The 19,133-nt window shown below is 64.4% G+C and overlaps 1 protein-coding gene and 1 long non-coding RNA gene across 2 annotated transcripts in view; both read left to right on the top strand.

Moving 5' to 3' along the window:
• The first annotated feature begins 3,031 nt into the window (after positions 1-3,031).
• Positions 3,032-5,051, top strand: LOC140639584 (uncharacterized). Its single transcript, XR_012036245.1, has 2 exons — positions 3,032-3,756; positions 4,792-5,051. It is a non-coding gene; the product is annotated as an uncharacterized lncRNA (long non-coding RNA).
• A 13,237-nt stretch (positions 5,052-18,288) lies between these two features.
• KIF26A (kinesin family member 26A) overlaps positions 18,289-19,133 on the top strand; it is a 38,320-nt gene continuing 37,475 nt past the window's right edge. Inside the window, exons 1-3 of the mRNA XM_072837752.1 lie at positions 18,289-18,314; positions 18,377-18,587; positions 18,734-18,979. Of these exons, the coding sequence (XP_072693853.1) occupies positions 18,289-18,314; positions 18,377-18,587; positions 18,734-18,979 (483 nt within the window). The remainder of the gene's footprint in view (positions 18,315-18,376; positions 18,588-18,733; positions 18,980-19,133) is intronic.

Consider the following 19,133-nt stretch of genomic DNA (forward strand, 5'->3'; position numbering starts at 1 on the left):
GAGGCCAGGAGGGAGGAGGCTGCGTCTCGGGTCCCACGCCCCGCCGCTCTGTCCCCAGAACCCAGAGCTCTCCGGAGGCCGCCACCCCTTGGGCTCTGCTTGCCAGGGGCTGGGGCAGAGCCTGTTGCTCACGGCCACTCAGTACTCAGCACTTCTCTCAGACCCCGAGGAGCCCCGGATTGTGAAAGCTGCAGGTGGCTCACATCAGCCCACATGGGGCACCCTCCCAGAGCAGGTGTCAACCTGCCGGTGTAGAAGTGCCCACTGGATCCAGGGATGGGTATCCTGCCGGGGCGGAAACTCCCACTGTGTCCTGGGTGTCCCACGGAGGGCACATGGTCATCTGGCTTTTCCCCCAGTGGGTCACTGCCAGCTCCTGCCAGCTGGGCAGATGGGGAGAGGCCCCCATTCTCGGTCTGTGCCCTGCACACACCTGTGGGACACAGAACCCTACCAGGCATGGCTCCCGGACAGGGCGTGTGTCTGGAAGCTTGGAAAGTCACGGGAGCATGCCTGGAAGCTTCCTCAGAGCCATTTTGTCATTCCTGGGGAGGGGCCAGTCTGGACTGGAGGGGAGCGTCTCTGAGAATCACGGAGCGGCAACAGGGCGGCCAAGGGCCCGTCGCCTAGGGCCCGGCACACAGCACCCGGCGGGAGAGCCACGTGGGGACCGTGTTGGGGGCTCCCCTCCCGCCGTGTGCTAGCTCGCCTCGTCCCTGCTACGCTCCGGGGGGGGCCGGTTCATCTTCCTTCCCGCTCTACAGCCGAGGACACTGAGGCCCCGTCCTGCGCTCTGGGTTGTGCGAAGGCACACGGCGGAGCTGGGCTCCGGGCCCGCCTGGCACTGGGGCAGCCTCCTCGCCTCTGGAGGGAGCCATGGGGGCTGCGGAGAGGAGCTCGGGGGGCCCCGACTCCTTGGACAGCTGCGCTGCTTGCACCCACTAATCCCTCGCTGGGTGAGGCCTGGCTCCCAGCGGCCCCTCTCAAGTCACCGGGATCGCAGGGTCATCTCTGGGAAACCTGTCTCCCTCTTGCTTAGGCCACAATCTGCGGTACCCAGTGTTTCCCATCATAAAGCCAGATGTCCCAGTCAGGGCACCCAGGCCACCCTGCTCCTGGGGACGGCTCACCTGATTTCTTTTCAGGACAGGAAGTTCCCTTTCTGGGCACAGTGCAAGTGGGAAGCACAGCTTCTTGTCCTTGTCTTCTTGTCTGTCCTCACCTCACCAGTCCCCTTTGATGCGGGACCCAGTGACCCACCTTTGCTGGATGAGGAGAGGGCACTGGGGGGAGGGTGTTGTGTATAGGGAGGGGTCTGCCCCAGCCTGGGCTGTGCCAGGGCGCTGGGGACAGGAGAGGGGGGCTCCTGCCCATGTGGTGATGGCCCTGGCAGTGGTGACGGGGAGACATGCCCGAGCTCCGCTCCTTGCTCCTTGGCCACGTGCCTCTGCGCCACCTCCCCCTCCGGGTCGCATCCCCTACCCCCGCCCCAGTGTCTGACCCCGAGCACGAGCTCGGGACACAGGCCTGTGGACTCAGCAGAGGTGCTGGGCGTGGAGACGTGCTCCCCCCTGCCCCCCCCCCGCGCCCCCCAGAGCCTTCAGCCTGGGAGCAGTGACGTCCCCTGGGCGAGCCTGTTTCTCCAACTGCAAAGTGCAAAGAATAAAACCTCTGCCACTCACGTGGCAGGGTGGTGACAGGTAAACTGCCCAGGGCGCATGTGGAAATGTCTCGTGTCCCTCGAGCTTGGCAGCTAGGCGGCTGCGTCCTCGCGTGGGATCGGTGTGGTGGGGGAGGGGGCCCGGAGGACCCTCGTCGGGGGCGGGGTGCGCTGGGTGCGTGTGCGCGGGTGTGTAAGCACCCTCTTGGCTCAACGGCCCGCGCAGCCCCACCGGTGGCTCTGAATGGGGCTGAGGACCCCAGGGCCGCCTCCCTCCAGACCTTCCGTCCCAAAGCCCCTCTGTGCCCTCGGTGGGCAGCCCTGTGAGCCCGGGGCCTCGGAGGTGGGGCCCTAACCTCCCAGGTGACTAAGTGGGCAGGCCCAGCGCAGCTCGGCTGACGCACGCGGGGGGGCGGGGCGGGGGCCGTGGGGGAGGGGCGGCCGGCCGCGGGGGCGCCCCGGGGACCCTCGTGCGCTCCGAGGAGAGCGCGGCCGGGGCTGAGAGCCAGACACCGGCCGGGCGCGTCGTGTCGCTCCCCGCGGCCCTCGCCTAGTTTCACTTTCTCTTTGTTCCCTCCCACGGGGATCTCTTTGAAGTGAGAGGGGCGGGGGCGTGTCCGGGCCCGCGGCCGCGCCCCTCCCCCCTGCGCGGGGCGGCCCGGGGCGGGGGGGCTCCGGCCGCACCTGTCGGCCGCCCGCGGGGCCAGCTCGCCGGCGTCCCCGCCCCCAGCCCCGCGGCGAGGCCGGGTCCGGGCCCAGGGAGCGCGCGCGGTGGCCGGGCCTGGAGCCGCGCGGGGACGCCAGGTGCGCGGGGCGGGCGCCGGGGGCGGGGCCGCGGGCCGGTGAGTCAGGGCCGCCCCCGCGCGGGCGCGCCGAGCAGGTCCCGGGCCCCGGACGCCCCGCCGCGCGACCCGCCGGCCCGGGAGCAGCCCCGCCCGGAAAAACCGGTCGGGCCGGCGCGGCGCGGTCGCATTCCGGCGGGGGAGGGAGGGCGGCCGCCCGGCTTAAAAGGCGCCGCGGCCGCTCGGACGCAGCCGCTGGGCCTCGGGGCGCAGGCGGAGGGGACGCGCGCGGGACGCCCGGGCTCGCGGGGCTCGGCGGGCGGGCGGCGGGGCCGGCGGCTCTGGGGGCGCCCGCGGACTTCCCGGCGCGCTGGGTCCAGTGGTTCTTAACAGTTCAACAGTTCTGTAGCGCAATTGTGAAATGTTTAGGACCACTAGCCCCGGCGGGCCCGGCGGCGGCGGCCGGACGCCCACGCGCCCCTGCGAGGAGCCAGCCGGCCCGGGCGCGGGGTCCCGGGCGGGCCGGGGCGGGCCGGGGCGGGCGGCGGGCGCGGGGACCGCGGGGTGCGCAGCGGGGCGGCCCCACCCCGCGTGCGCCGGGTCCCTCCGTACCTGGTACCTGCCGGCGGCCCGCGCTCCCCGGGCTTTCGGGCTTCCCCGGCGGGGTGAGCGGGGTGAGCCGGGCAGGGGCGCGGGGGCGCGGGGCACGCGGTTGAGAGGCGACGCCCAGGCGGTGGGGACGCCCCAGCCCCGGTGGGAGGCAGGTCGGGCGCAGCCGGGGGAGCGCGGGGAAGGGCTCGGTGCCCACCTCCCGCCCGCCGGGGAGATGAGGCTGACCCCCGGAGGGACGGCCGCAGCCTCTGGGGGAGCAGGGGTGGCTGGGGCGCCCCCCAATCCCTGCCTCCTCCGCCCAGTGTTTAGAGGAAACACAGGGCAGCCTGGACGGCAGGTCACACGGGTCTGGGTTCGAGGTCCACCAGGCCATGCCGCGCTGGGTGCCCTTGGGCCAGTCACCTGCTGACCCTGAGCCCCACCTGCACATGGGTGGGAGGGAGGGGTGGAGGTGAGGCCCAGACTGCAGGACCCCTGGCTGCCGGGAGGAGGGTCACGCCTCCAGCCAGCACCTTCTGCTTTCGCCCAGCCAACTGCTCGCCACCCGCTCCGTGGGAGCGCCCTGGAGCCCCGCGCCGCCGGGCAGAGGCCACCCTGCTCTCAGGAGTCCAGAGGCTCTTGGCAGTGATGCTGCCCCCTGACCGCGCAGCCGGTTGGCCGTGACTTAATACGACAGCGCTCTCCGCCATCCGCTCGGCCCAAGTGAGACCAGGGGGTGAGGGTGGGGGTGGGGGGCTCTTCTGGGGTGTCTCCTGTTCTGTAGCTCAGAGTCATTTTGTACAGTGTGGGCACATGACTGATGAAAATAAATGTGTGTTCAAAGCTTCACCGCGTCCCCGGGGCTGTCGGTCCTTTCCTCCCCAGACCTCATCGTGGCCCCTCCCTCTTCCTTCCAATCCCAGAGGAATGGATCGTGGGTGGGGTGGCCAGGTCCCCACCCTGGGCCCGGCCCTGTGGTCTCCCACCAAGCCCCGCTGCTGGCATCAGCCCCTCTGATTGGGGGGTGGGGGATCCCTGTAGGGCCCTCGAACCCTCTCCTCTCCCACCTCCCTGAGCCAGGCCTCTGGGCCACACCGTCTCCTCTGCCCTGAGCTGCGGCCTCCTGGAGCCAGGTGGAGGAGAGGAGGCCGCTCGCAGCGTCACCCTGTCCTGGCACCCCGGCCAGCTGCCACCCCGGGCGGGCCGGAGGCTCTGGCTGTGGGTGGGGGCCAGGTTGGAGGGCTGAGGGGTTGGAGTGATGGAGGACCCTCCTCTGCTCCCCGATCCTGACACACACAGAGAGTCCCCGGGTCTGTGGCTTCCAATCTCAGCTCTGCCGCCTACCAGCAGGTGACCTTGGCCAGTCCCCCTGCCTCTCAGAGCGCTCATCCCTTCCTCCTTCTAAGAGGGGTGTTGGGACCCACCTCACAGGACTTGCTGGAAAGCCCAGGAGCCACTGCGGCCAGAGCACTGATGTGGGACAGAGCGAGGGTTCACCCCAGAGATGGCATTACCTCATGGGCGGGTTGGTATGGGGGGCCCACAGGTGGCAGTGGGCTGGGGGCTCGCAATCGGCCCCCTCGATCCCTGGGGCCTCCAAGACAGGCAGCTCCTACTTTGGGTCCCAGGAGTCATTCTCTTTAGTGACAGAAGCCCCTGGGCTGTCAGCGGGAGGCTCTGCGCAGAGCGAGGTGACAGGAGAGGCATCCGGCCTCCCGGGGACACTCGCCCCCCTTTCTCCTTGCCCTGTCCCCCCAGAACCCGGCCTGCGGTGCTGAGCCTGCTCTAGCTGTGCACACAGAGGGCCTCCCCGGACATGGTCACAGGAATCATCCTGGCTTGCCGGGGACTTTCTGGTTCTAGCGCCCAAAGTCTCATGGCCTAGGAGACCCCCTCTGTCTGGGCAACCTGACACAGTTGGTGGCTCTGCCTGGGACCGGCTCGGCAGACACAGCCCCAGCTCCTGGGACGGCTGACGGCCTGTCTTCTGCAGAGAAATAAACTTGTGTCTCGTTAAAGCCGCGGTTATTTCCGTCTCTATCAAAGTAGCTAAACCAGTATTCCGAGTCAGGGGTGTTCAAGCTTCGCCATGTGGCTGAATCACTGGGCGGGGGTGGGGGGTGCTAGTGAAGAGCCCCCAGGCCTGGGCTCAGCCCGTAGGATGGGCCATGGGATGGGCCAGGAGTCGGCATCCCTCCCGCGTTCCCTGGTGATTCTGAGAGGCCTGAGGCTGCGCACAGCCGCCCTAAGTAGGAGAGCCTCACGAGGAACGGGTGGAGGAAGGGGAGACAGACCGGGAACCTGCGGCTCTTGGGGCTGTCCCGGGCCACTGCAGCCCTGGGGAGCAGGAGCCCCCAAACAGAACCTGCCTGTGAGCCCCGACCCCCTGCAACCCGCTGGGGGCCTACGCCAGGCAGGGAAGGGGGGGCCAGCTGATGGCTTCTTGCCTCCGCCACACCCTCGGGGACTTGGCGAGCCCCTGGGGATACAGCTGCCCACGCCGCCAGGGCTCTGGGGCCAGAGCCTCGGGCCCCTGAGCTTCCCCTGTGGGGATGGAGGACACACAACCAGTCCTTGGGAGGGGGTCATCCTTCTCCTCATTTCCCCCCATTTATAGAGGTATGATTGACGTCTGCCTCCAGCGTTTACAACCTGATGACTTGGGTCATGTGCATGACCCACCAAACCATCGCCCCATGGAGGCGGTGGGCACATCGGCCACTCGTCAGGGCCAGGATTCATGTGGCTCCCTGTGGCCTCCTCCTCCCTTCCCCACTCCCCTGTCCCCGGAGTTTGCTTTGTTGGGGGGATTTTCAGCTGCAAGTTCAATGTCTTTAATAGAAATCCCACCATTCGGGGATCCCTGGGTGGCGCAGCAGTTTGGCGCCTGCCTTTGGCTCAGGGTGCGATCCTGGAGACACGGGATCGAATCCCACGTCGGGCTCCTGGTGCATGGAGCCTGCTTCTCCCTCTGCCTATGTCTCTGCCTCTCTCTCTCTGTGACTATCATAAAAAAAAAAAAAATTAATTAATTAATTAATTAAAAAAAAAAAAAAAAGAAATCCCACCATTCAGGTTATCTGTTCCTGCTCAGGCGAGTTCCACCGTCCGTGTCTCCCCAGGAAGAGGGGAGAGCTGGGCTCCTCTCGTTTACTTAAACTGTCAGATTATGAACTTAAGCATGATACCCTGTTATCATCCTTTTAATATCTGTAGGGTCTCTGGCATTACCTCTTCTCCCATTCCTTTTTTTTTTTTTTAATTTTTTTTATTTATTTATGATAGGCATGCAGTGAGAGAGAGAGGCAGAGACACAGGCAGAGGGAGAAGCAGGCTCCATGCATCGGGAGCCCGACGCGGGATTCGATCCCGGGTCTCCAGGATCGCGCCCTGGGCCAAAGGCAAGCGCCAAACCGCTGCGCCACCCAGGGATCCCTCTTCTCCCATTCCTAATATTGTGCTTTGTGTTTTCTCACTCCTTGTCCTGATCAGCTTGGTTAGAGGTTTGTTTGTTCATTTATTTATTTTACTGATCTTCTGGAAAAACCAGATGTTGCCTTGATTGGTTTTCTGTATTATTTTTTTGTGTTTTATTTAATTGATTTCCACTCTGATCTCTGTTTTTTTCCCCTCTCCTCACTTTGGGTTTATTTGCTCTGCTTTTCTAGCTTTTTTTTTTTTCTTTTAAAGATTTAATTTATTTATTCATGAGAGACAGAGACAGAGAGGCAGAGACACAGGCAGAGGGAGAAGCAGGCTCCCTGTAGGGAGCCCGATGCGGGACTTGATCCTAGTACTCGGGATCAAGGCCCTGAGCCAAAGGCTGACCCCAACCCCTGAGCCAGCCCCTAGGTGTCCCTGCTTTTCTAGCTTCTTAGGGTGGCATGCGTTAGGCCACTCGAGCTGTGTCTGTCGTTTATAGTGTTTTGTTTCCTCTGTGTTTCATCTTGGATAGTTTCTGTTTCTACCTAGACGCTCGCTGCTTCTGCAGCGGACAATTTGCAATGAACTCCACGAGTGTAATTTCCATCCCCGCCACCAGATTTTCTGCCTATGGAGGTTTGATTGGGTCTGTTTCAGGGTTTCATGGCTCTACCGAACGTATTCGAGCATTCCTGGGTCTTCCCGAACATACTGGAATATAAATACAAAATAGTTTTAGTGTTCCTGTTGCCGCCTGTGTCATTTCTGGATCTGTTTCTATTGCTTGGTTTTTCTCCCCATTGTGTGGTTTTCTGCTTCTTTGTATGCCTGGTAATCTTGGATCGGTTGGCACACATTGCGAGTTTTACATCGTTGGGCGCTGTATACTTCTGTATCCTGTAAGTATTTGTGAGCTTTGCTCTGGGACACAGCTAAGTTGATTGTGTTTGATCCCCTTGAAGATCTCATAAACTTTCTGAGGACTGGTTCCACCTTTATTCTTGGGAAAAGTTTTCCCCAACAAGGAGTATCTGTACCCTGTGTCCTGTGAATGGTGAGGCTAATTCCTTCTGATGGATGGGAACACACACCATTTCTGGCATGTATTTTTTAAAATAAATTCTGGGAAAATATGCATCACATAAAACTCACCATTTTAACCGTTTTTAAGTGTCCTGTTCAGTGGTGCTAAGTACAGTCACAGTGTTGTGCCACCAGCAGCACCACCTGTCTCCAGAACTTTTTTCATCTTCCCAACCTGAAGCTCTGCCCCGATAGACACAAACCCCTCTTCCCCCTCCCCGCTCCCTTCCCCTTCTACTTCCTATCTCTATCCATGTGATGCCCCTCAGTACCTCATACAGATGGAACCATACAATATCGGTCCTTTTGTGCCTCGCTTACTTCATTGAGTCCAATGTCCTTAAGGTTCATGCATGATGTAATAGGTGTCAGAATTTTCTGCTTTTTTAAAAAATGATGATGATGATGATGTCTGAAAAATGTTGCATTGTACTGGCGGACCACGGTTCGTTTGTCTCTTCACCCAACGACGCACACTGGGGCTGCTTCCACCTTTTGGCTGCCGTGAGTGACACTGCTGAGGACATGGGTGTGCATGTGTCTGTCCTGGGCAGGTCCCCAGAGCCACACTCTCTTCGCTCTCTTCGCTCTCTTCGTGACTCAGCTTCTGCAGACCTGCAGCCACAGCCACACCTCTGTCTGGCGGTGCCTGCGCCCTTCGGGATGCACCCTCTCCACGCTGGGCCCCTCGGCTCTCCGCAGGCCGCAGGCTGGGGCGATTGCAGGGCTCGCCTCATTTGTTGCCTGGCTCCTGCCTGGTATCCCGTGGCCATGAACTGATATTTCATATATTTGGTGCATTTTTTTAAAAAGATATTTTATTTATTTATTCATGAGAGGCATAGAGAGAGAGAAGCAGAGACACAGTCAGAGGGAGAAGCAGGTTCCATGCCTGATGTGGGACTCGGTCTAGGGTCTCCAGGATCCCACCCCCGGCTGAAGGCGGTGCTAAACCACTGAGCCACCGGGGCTGCCCTATTTGGTGCATTTTTAAGTTGTTTCTGGTGGGATTGTGAATCTGGTCCCTGTCACTCTGTCTTGGCCCAAAGTGAAATCTTCCCCTTCTCCTTGTGACCCCAAGGACGGTCGCTGAAGCATCCAGCTGCGGACCGCTGGTATCCTCCTGCTGCATTCCTTTCCTGGGGACTGCTCTGGCTGTCCCAGCCGGCCATCTGCGCATGGCCTCATGTGTGGTTAGGCCTTTGCTGGGCTCTTCAGGGCGACCGTCTGACACTGGACCGTCCTGGGGGCTCAGATGTATCCTCTGCTCAAGGTGGGGCGTGGGGCTGTCCATCACAGCTCACCCACGTCCAGGTGTAGCACTTCACACTGCACACAACTTCCCTGACAGCCTGGGGCCTGGGGGCGGCGTGAGTAGGAGTGGCTACTTGGTGGGTCTCAGCGGCAGAGCCAGCGCAGTCCTTCAGGGGTTCTCTGGGTACCTTCTCTCCTGCCCTGAGACTCGCGGACCAGCCTTCCTGTAACTGCAGACAGAAAGTCACTCGAATGCCCCTCAGGCCAGAACAGGGGTCTTGGGAAGACACCCTGATGCTCGGGCCAAGGACACAGCCATGGCCCAGGCAACACGTGGTTGTACGTTTTGCTAAGTCAGGCTTATTTAGTGTTTATGCCTTGTTTTTTATTTTTTTTTAAAGATTATATGTATTTATTCATGAGAGACAGAGAGACAGAGGCAGAGACAGAGGCAGAAGGAGAGGGAGAGGCAGGCTCCCTGCGGGGGGCCGGATGCGGGACTCGATGCTGGACCCCAGGATCACGCCCTGGGCTGAAGGCAGACACTAAACTGCTGAGCCACCTGGGCGTCCCTCCTTCTCGGTTTATAATGCATCCGTGTAAGGATTTAATTTTCTTTAGGAGTCACCGTGGCTCAGACCGTGAGAGGTGATGTATAGCATGCAGTTGCTTTCCTTGTAATTCCCATTGGGAATTTTCTCTGTGATTATTCAGAAGTATATTTTTCCTTTTATCTACATTTCTAAATTAAACAAATCACTTTTTGAAAAATTAAATTTAAACACGTGTATAATTTTACAAAGTCAGATAGTAATTATAAAGCTCGTTGAGAAACACCGGCGCCTCCTGCCCTGTTTTCCCGCTCCAAGTGAGCATCCTCTGCGCACTGTGATCATACAGCGATGTTTCCTGGTTCAGCTTTTGAATTTTTTTTTTAATAATTACCTCATTTAAAAAATTTGCAGTTTTCTTATGTAATTGTGAGGAACTCCGTGCTCTTTGATGTTCAAACCTTTGAAGTTTAAGTCTTTCCTAATGTGTTCAAATATATGAAATCATTTCTTTTCTTCTTTCCTCCCCGCCGCCTCCCCCCTGCTCTGTCCTGAGGGCGTCCCCATGGAGTGCTGAGTGCCCGCTCCCCTCTGCACCCCTGGGGAGTCCAGCCAAGCCGAGACCTCCATTCACTGCCACCCCAGGTGCCCTGCACGTCCTTCTGGGTTGGGGTACCGTTTCCTTCCTTGGTTCAGCTCCTTATCTCGGGGGAACCTACCTGCCGGAACTTTGAGAAAGGGAAGAAGTCAAAGGTCAGACGCTTGTCTTTATGGCCTTTCTGTGCTCAGAGCAGGGCCGAGTGCAGAGTTCCCTGTAAGGAGTCATTTCCCTCAGAGATATGCAGACTTTGCTCGGTCTCCCAGCTTCCGGGGGTTTCTGCTGCAAGCTGGACACCGGCTTCCGGCCTGACGGAGGCTTGAATCCTGCCCCCTCCCCCTTGTGTATGAAGGTGAATCGTGCCAGGCCGTGACCCCTGGTGCTCCGTCGTGGCCTGGCGCTGTATTATTTCCTCGCTGTGAGAGTGTCGCTCTCTTGTCCTGGAACTCCGAGTATCCAGACACTGGACTTGCTGCCCTAATCCTGCCCCTGTGTCCCTCCTCCCCGTCGCCTTCCTCTACCCTCCGTGAGATCTCGACTTTGGTTTCCAACCCTTCTCTTGAGTTTTATTGCTGTTCCCATATTTTTATTTTCCCGGTGCTTTCCTCCTGCTCCTCTGGGTTGCGTCTGTACTCAGTTCTCCGCCCCTGAGCAGCCCCCCAGCCCCCACCCCCAGTCTAACCCCAGTCAGTGTGCTGCAGCCCAGGGCCTGGAGGGAGGGAGTGGCTCCCTCAGCGCCCCCTCCTTGTTTACCTAGCTCCCACTGTTCTCACCAATGCTGTGCACACTTACGTAAGCCCTATTGCACGTGCACCTGTGCACGCCCAGAGCTTATGTTCATGAGGCCACCTTCACGCCCAGCCTGGGCCCCGGGGGTTTGGAGTTGTGAGGGACCCTGTCCCGACCCTGAAGGGGTGTTGGGGATGAGCTCCCTGGGGGGCGGTTCTGGCACAGCGGCAGGCTTGCACTGAGCAGTTCTCCACATTTTCCAGGCCTCCCCCCCTCCCATGTGTCCCTCTGGCCCAGTCACTGCCTGTTCCCGGAGGGAGAGGGGAGGAGGTCAGCCATGTGGGGCAGGTGCGCTGAGGCCTGCGGGGCACGGGGGGTGGGGACACAGGAGGGCCTCTTGGTGCACCCTGAGGGGTCTAGAGCGAGCCCCTGCCCCTCTCAGGCCTCAGTTTCCCTATCTGCATGAGTATCTACTGTTGGTTCCTGGTGTTTTGAAATTACAAAACCGGTGATCCAAATACTTTTGCTTCCACCAAGACTGTGGCCAACACGCGCCACCTGTTGGCTGTAGGTGGCAGTGCCCGTTCAAGAGGTGGCTGCGTGAACACTGGGCACTGGCTCCCCAGGGTCCTGCCTCTTCTGTGACCCCCAAGGAGCCAGGGAGTCGAGGGTCTGCTTCTGCTCCCTGTCAGCCTTACCGACTGGCTGCCTGTCTTCCCTAAACCTTCACCGACACCTGGGAATGCCTGGCCTGAGCAGGGCTCTGGGCGCCCAGACAGGAATCTGATTCTGCACAGCCAGGTGCAGCGGGGGTACCGGGGAGCTTTCCTGGCACAGGGGGCATCTGAGTGTGACCTGGAGGTGGAGTTGGCCAGCTCTGAGGGGGAAGTCCAGGGGAAGGGGACAGACCTGCAGGACTGGACTCCCACAGGCACGAGAGTAGGAGGGAGAGGTGAGTTGAGCCCAAAGAAATCCAGGCTGGCTGAGGGACTGCCACTTGTGGCTCAGATTTCTACCAGGGCAGGGAGTCCTGGCAAGCTGGGCAGGAGGGCCTGAGTGCTCCGCTGTCACAGTGAAGGCACTGGTTGAGGGGCTTTGGGGGCCCCTTGGTGTTACGTGCATTTCATTGTAGGATCGGGGAAGGCTCAGGCCAGTAATGCTTCCATTTGGACCTGAATGTGTCAAGGCTGTCAACCTGGCTGACCTGGGGGGTGGGCCGGGGGAGCCTGGTCGAGTTACCCCAGAGGCAGGGGCTGGCACTGCAGCCTTGCTGTGGGTGGGGTGGGGGGAGGAGTCAGCTGGGGGCAGCCAGGAGGAGAGGGCCGGGATGGGGCTGGGGGCCAGGAGGGCTGGGCCAGGGTGAAGGATGGAGAGACAGGAGCCCCTCTGCAATGGGAATTCATACAGGAACTGGCAATAAAAACCCTGCCCGGGATTCACTCATGCCTTTATTTCTTCAACAAATATCAGGGGGTCTCTACTCTGTGCCAGGGGCCAGGGAGGCAGTGATATTCTAATGACGGACAATGGGCCAAACAGGAAACGTGTACAGTGGTTCACGATAGGACATAAGGAGCAAAATGAAAGCACCGGAGGTCTGGGAACTGTCGGGAGGGGCTGGAGTTGTAGGAACCGTGCCTGGGGAAGGTTTCGCTGAGGTGACCTACCAGAAGATGCCTGGAGAGGGAGAGAGAGAGCCCTGTGGGTGTCTGGGGATCAGCACCCCTTGCAGTCGCCCCAGGGTCAGGGGGCCTGTGTTCAGGAACAGCGAGGAAGCCTGTGGGTCTGGGGTGGACGGAGGGGGTCGGTGAGGCCTTGCAGGGCTCCAGGGCTCCCCGGGCTCACTGGGAAAGAGATGGGAAGTGGGGGTTCGGGGCTCACCTGTCTTCTTTTTTTTTTTAAGTTTTTTTAATTTTTAATTTTTATTTTTCTCACCCGTCTTTTTTTTTATATAAAGATTTTATTTATTTATTCATGATAGAGAGAGAGAGAGGCAGACACAGGCAGAGGGAGAAGCAGGCTCCATGCCGGGAGCCCGACGCGGGACTTGATCCCGGGACCCCAGGATTGCACCCTGGGCCAAAGGCAGGCGCCAAACCGCTAAGCCACCCAGGGATCCCTCTCACCCGGGGCTGCTGTGTGGAGAGCCGACCCCAGGGAGTGGCAGGGGGTGCAGAGTCATGGAAAGTGGGTTTTGACTCTGGACCTGGTGCCAGGGTAGCGGGGACAGGAGGTCCTGGTGGAGAGCACATGGGGGTGGTGAGAGCAAGCAGGAGTCGTGGCTGACTCTAGGCTGACGGAGCTGAGTGAACGGATGAGCAGAGGAATGATGGGGAACCTGACACCCCACCACCCAGCCCCCTCCTGGAGCCCCTCCCCACCGCGGGGACCGATGGGCCGATGCGGAGGGCCGGGGAGCAGCCCTGCCGGGCCGCGGGCGCTGGCCGAGGTGCTGAAGCCGGGCGCCTGCCGCGGAGGGAGCGCGGGCGCCCCGGGGTGCCAGGCAGCGGTGGGCACCCAGCAGCAGGGCAGCGGGGGTGTCACAGTGAGCGTCCCCGTTCTGCGGGGAGCCGGCCGGTCTCCCTCTCTTAGACAGGCCCTGATCCCTCAGCCCACTGGGGGGCTGACCGCCTTGGGCTCCTGCTCCGTCCCCAGGCTGGGAGCTCCCGGGCGAGGGCCCCGGCCATCCTGCGCCTCCCCAGCGGCACTCCTGAGGCCCTGGGGGCAACGGGGGAGAAGATGCAGCAGGACACAGGGGTCTTGATTGTAGGGACAGCGCCTGGGATGCACGCTGGCAAGTTCCTTTGCCGCTCCGTGCCTATTTCCTTGCTTTAAGACGGGGATCATGAGAATGTTGTCATTGGGTAAGAGTGTGGTCCACAGTTGATGCTAGTGTTTGCTCACCCCGCAGAGAGGCCTGCCTTCCCGCCGGCACTCAGGCGCCCCTGAAGGGGGGCACCGCTGGGCTGTCATCCCCCCTGCTGTCCTGAGGCATCCTTCCCCCACCGCAGCCCACCCTCTGCAGGGGTGCCAAGGGGAGCCTGGTGAGCTGACCAGGCCTGCAGAAGCGTGGGAGGGTCCCAAGGCCCCTTTGAGATGAGGAGGAAGGTTCTTTCTCTCCCTATTTTTTAAAAAGAATTTATTTATTTGTTTATTTGAGAGAGAGACAGCATGAAGGGGGGGGTGGAGGGGCAGAGGGAGGGGGAGAAGCAGGCTTCCCGCTGAGCAGGGCGCCTGATATGGGGCTCCATCCCAGGACCCCGGGATCATGACCTGAGCCAAAGGCAGATGCTTCACCCACGAGCCACCGGGCGCCCCTCTCTCCCCACTCTTGGAGGGGATGAGTGTCCCCGCCGAGGTGGTTCTAGCCCATGCGCCTCCGGTCATCTGACCTCAGGCACTCTGACACATCCGTAAGTCTTTATTAGATACTAACAGCCGGGCTAAAATCCCACAGGGGTTAGTACCACGCTGAGGGCTATAAAGTGGAAGTGAACCCCCCCCGCCCCCGGTGATGACTCTTACCTGTGTCCTGTGTCTCTCCCACCAAGGGTCCAAGCCCTTATGGGCGGAAATCTCTAGAGAGGCAAGCCTGACCATGCCCTACCCTGCCTCTGGGGCTTCTTTCCAACAGCTCCCGGGGATTGACCTGTGTCCACAGTCACAGACGATCAAATGCTAGAATTCGTTGTCCATTTTCCTACCGATCTGGTTTCCAGCACCACGGAGACTGCTGCCCCGTGCAGTCTTCCAGAGGGCACCGTGGGGGTGTCAGGGGGCCAGGGGGCTTCCCAGCCCTCTGACTGCTGGATGAAAGGACTGGCCCTTCTCGTAAAGGCTGGCGTGGGGCTGAGCTGGAGGCCACCCCAGGGTGCTGGGCCCAGGAGGGCTGGTTTGTGTATAAAGCGGGGGCAGGAGGGCTCCTACCGTCCCCGGCAACCTTGGACAGATGGTGCTATGCTGGGCTCAGGCCTCCCACACCTGACGCAGGAGCCTGACCGCTCCAGCCCGCTGTCCTCCTGCCTCCCTGAAATATTGCCACGTGGGGTCTGATTGGACGCTGAGTCCAGCAATTAATCCCGTCAGAACTCCGCTCAATTGCAGGGGGTTTCTGTTTTGCTCCCTTGGCCTAGATTTCCCTGGGGACAGCTCTGACCGGCACCGCGTGCCTGGTAAATTAAACGTTAAAAAAATCTCCACGATGACTTTAATCAATCCACTGAGATGGCGGGCAGCCTCCTCCCAGAAGAGCAGGGTCCACTGGAGGGAGCCCCCCTCTAGGCTCAGGGTCTTGGAAGGGAGTAGGACAGTTCTCCCCAGTGCCTGCCTGTGGGGGAGGGGAAAGGTGGGGGTCGTGGGGGGGCCTGCTGGAGCCCACAGGAGGGGCTGGTGGGGGGCAGTGGTGGGGGCACTGGGGCTGCTCTTACAGCTCCGGTTGGCCACGGGGGCAGGAAGGGGGCAGCTCCACCCAGGGTCTCTCTCCTGACCGGAAGTGTGGGTGGGGGCAGGGTGCTGGCAATTGGTGGCCCAAAGATAAGGTGTTTGCCATGTGTCTGTTGGGTGCAGTTGAGGGAAACAAGGTCCTTCAGGTGCCATCTGTGGGACTCAGGGGAGGAACCTGGGGAGCGGGAGGGTTTCCTGGCCCACAAGGGGCTTGGGGGGTGGGAAGACTCCGTGGTCCTTCCATGGGGCAGAGGAGTTGGCCCGGCTGGTCCAGTGGTAGCGCCCCAGCCACACGGTGTGTGGTGCCATCTGCACTGCAGGGCTTCTGTGAGGGCTCTGCCCGCTCTCCAATCTCCTTTCCAGGTCCTCCAGGTAAGGCCCTCCCTGCAGCACCTTCCCTGACACCTTAACTCTCAAAGACCATCTCCAGGGGCCCAAGTTATTTAGGGAACCTTGCCCCCCCACACACACCCTGCAGATGTCCCTCTGACCTTCTGCGACCCCAGGGGCCATGCACAATCTGGCTTCCAATTGCTACCTGGGCAGGTCTATCCCTGACCCTTCCGAAACTCCGACCATAATTTGTTCTTCTCCAGCCTGGGGGCACTTACTGGAGCGGCTGGGGCAGGGGGGTCGAGTCAGGGGCAGAGACGCTACCGGTGGCGGCAGAATCGCGGCTCCGGGGGGCTGCCCTGGGGGATCCACAGGCCAAGTCGGGGCACGGGATGGGGGTTTCCGAGCAGCCGCCTTAGGGGCCTTCCGGAGCATGGGGAGCACAGGCCCCCGGGGCCCCTTACGCGTCTCCGTGCGGCCTCAGGCCGGGACCTGGTCCCCCCATCCCCGTCCTCCGCCCCGCGCCCCTCCTCCTCGGTCCGCACTGCCGGGGTGTCTGGCTCGCCCGCCCGGCGGAGGGGGCGCTGTCGGCGCGCGCGGGGCGGGCGGGGCCGGAGCGCGGGGGCGCGCGGCGCGAGCGCAGGGCGGCGGAGGACGGGGCCGGCGGGGGGCGGTGCGCGGTGCGGGGCGCGGCGGCGGCGGCGGCGGCGGCGGCGGGGGCGGGGGCGGGGGCGGGGGCGGGGGCGCGCGGCCGGTGAGCGCGCGCGGGAGGCGGCGGCGGCGGCGGCGGCGGCGGGAGGAGCTCCGGGCCGCTCCCCGCGCTCCGCTCTCCATGGCGCTGCCCGGGCCGCCCGAGCCGCCCCGCGGCGCGCCCCGCAAGGCGCCCAGCCTGCTGGAGATGGGGGCGCTCTGCCTGGATTCGGAGATCATCCTGGGCTTCACCAGCCACCTCCTGCGGCGGCGAGCGAAGGTGAGGGCCGCGCGACGGGACTTGGCGGTGCGGGGACGCAGGCGGCCGGTCCGGGGCGGCGTCCCGCAGGCCGTGCCGGGACCCGCGGGCGCACTTTCGCGGCCGGTGCTGCCCCCGCCCCCCCGCCCCAGGCGGTGTCCTCAGGACCCCGGGCGCGGGGGCACAGCGCGGGGGCGCAGCGCGGGGGCCCGGGACCACGGTCTCGCGGCCGGCCCGGGGCCCCCGAGCGACTCCAGGCTGTGCGCGGATGCGTGGCGGGCCTCCCGGGACGCCGGGGCGGGGCTGCAGGGTGCGGACCGCCGAAGTTGCGGGCGTGGCGGGCCGGGGGCGTCGGGGCTCCGGGGGCGCCGTGGGGCGCGTGCGTGGCACCGAGCCGTCCTCCCGGGCGCGGGGCGTGCGGGCGAGTGTCCCACGCGAGTTGAGGGCGGGCGCCGTGCTGTCCGCGGGCGGTGGGGGCCGCCCCGGGGAGCCGGGCCGGGGGCGCTGACGCCCGTCCTCCGTCGGTGCGGGAGCCAGAGCCCCCGGCCCCCCCGGTGGGCTGCGGACTGCGGGGCGGCGGTGGGAGCCCCTGCCCACTCCATCCCCCGCCGCGTGGCGGGTCCGACCCGCTGGGAGAGGCGGGCGGGGAGGCGGTGCGCCTCGCCGAGAGGGGCCGCGTGCGTGGGCCACAGGGCGGCGGGCAAACCCTGGTAAAGGAGGGGCCGCGTGACGGGCTCGGGCGGGCGGGGCGCAGTCCGCGATGGCCCGTGCGCGCCGCAGCCGCGGCCGGGGGCTCCGCCTGGGCCCCGGGGCCGGGCTCCCGGGCTGGGCTCCTCCCGGCGCCCGGGACGCGGCTCCCCGCCCGGGACTCGCGGCGCCGGGTCCCGCTCCCGCCTCGGGGCGGCCGGCAGGGGGCGCTCGCGTCACGGCGAGCCCGCGGCCGCGCCCTCGGAGCCCGACGCGGCGATTCGGGCCGACCCGGGGCCGGGACCCGAGCGGCCTGCGCGTCGGCGGCTGCTCCGAGGCCGGGCTGCAGCGGGAGCGGCCGATCGCCGAGGTGGGGGGCGACCTCTCAGCCGGAGACAAACAGGCAATTAATTCCGGAGCTAAGTCCCCATCTGCCAGGCCGCCCGACAACAGGTCCGGCGCATCCCCGGGGCCCGGCGCGCCGCGCACACCCACTGTCCCGCACACGCGCGGCCGCACACACGCGCGCCGCTCACGGACGCGCCGGGACACACGCTCCGGCGCAGGCGCTGCAGCTCCGAGGCGCACCCCGCGGCGACGCTCACCTGCGTGCGACCCTGAGACCCAGAGGGTGGCCAGCGACCCGGACCTGCAGGAAAAAGCAACGGGGGGGGGGGGGGGCGGGGGCCCGGGCCGGGGTTCAGCCCCCACCTCGTCCCGACTAGCGGCGCGACCTCGGGCGAGACCGTCCCCTCTGCGGCCTCAGTTTGCTCGCCTGTAAAGTGAGGAGTGGGTCGGTGCGCCCCAGGGGACACGCGGACCCCCCTGCCCCGGGAGGGGAGCAGGAAGGCGCATGCGCGCGCCTGTCCCGGGCGTCTCACCTTGGCCCCCCGCGCCCCTCCCTCGGGCCGGGACTCGCCGAACAGGTTGGGGTCCTTGGAGTGGGAGGGGCCACGCGGCGAGGAGGGCCCCCGGGCGCCGGCGAGCGGGGGGAGGGGGGCGGGGCGGGAAGGCCTCCCGGAGCCCCGCCCCTCCCGGAGCCCCGCCCCTCCCGGAGCCCCGCCCCTCCCGGAGCCCCGCCCCCGCCCTCGCCCCGCCCCGCCCCGCCCCGCCCCGCCCCGCCCTCGCCGCCCTGCACGCCCGCCGCCGCCGCGCGCTCTGCTCCAGTCGCCCGCGCCGCCAACTTCGCAGCGGCCGGCCGGGCCATGGGGGCGCCCCCGGGCCGGATCACGTAGCTGCGGCGACCCCGAGCCCTCGCGGCCCGAAGCGCCCGGCCGGCCCTCGCGCGCCCAGGCCATGGGCGGCCGCGGCTCCCCGCTGTGCACGGCGCCACCCGCGGTACGCGCGGCCAGGCCCGGAGGGCGGCGGCGGCCCCCAGACGGCCCGGGACGCTGAGGATGCTCGCGGGGTGCGCCGCGCCCCCTCCCCCCGCGGGCCGCGCCTGCAGCGGAGGCGGGGAGGGGGCGCCGGGCCTCCTGCGGGCGGGAGCGAGGGCGGGCGGCAGGTTCGCGCCCCGCGCCCCCAACTTGCTCGGGTGCCCCCTCCGCGGCCGGGACGCGCCGGGCTCTGCCGCCCGCGGGGCCGGGGCCGGGGCCGGGAGACGCCGCCCGGGGTCCAGGCTCACGTCCCCTTCTGCCCCCCCCCCCGCAGGTGGCCGAGGGCGGCCCGGCCCGCGAGCCGCTGCAGGTGCTGGAGGTGTCCCCCCGCAAGAGGCTGCCCGGCGGGCCCGAGCAGGACCCATGCGGCAGCCGCCCCGCGCCCGAGGGCTCCGGTGCGGGCGCGGAGCAGGGCCACTCGGCGGGCGGAGGCGGCTGGTGCCGCCACTGCCACACGAAGCTCGCCGAGCTCAAGCGACAGGCGTGGAAGCTGGTCAGCGGGCCCGGGACACCCCTCCGGGTAAGTGAGCCTTCCCGGGACCCACTTCTCCCGGCAGGGACTGAGCACCTGGGGTCCCGGAGGGGCCGCTGCTCGGCTCTTCCTTTCCCTCCGTGGGCCTCGGTTTCTCCTCCTGTAGCGCGCCTGTGAGTTGGAGCAGCTCGTCCCCAGGCTC

This window comes from Canis lupus, chromosome 9 (assembly GCF_048164855.1).
Source record: "Canis lupus baileyi chromosome 9, mCanLup2.hap1, whole genome shotgun sequence".
NCBI lineage: Eukaryota > Metazoa > Chordata > Mammalia > Carnivora > Canidae > Canis > Canis lupus.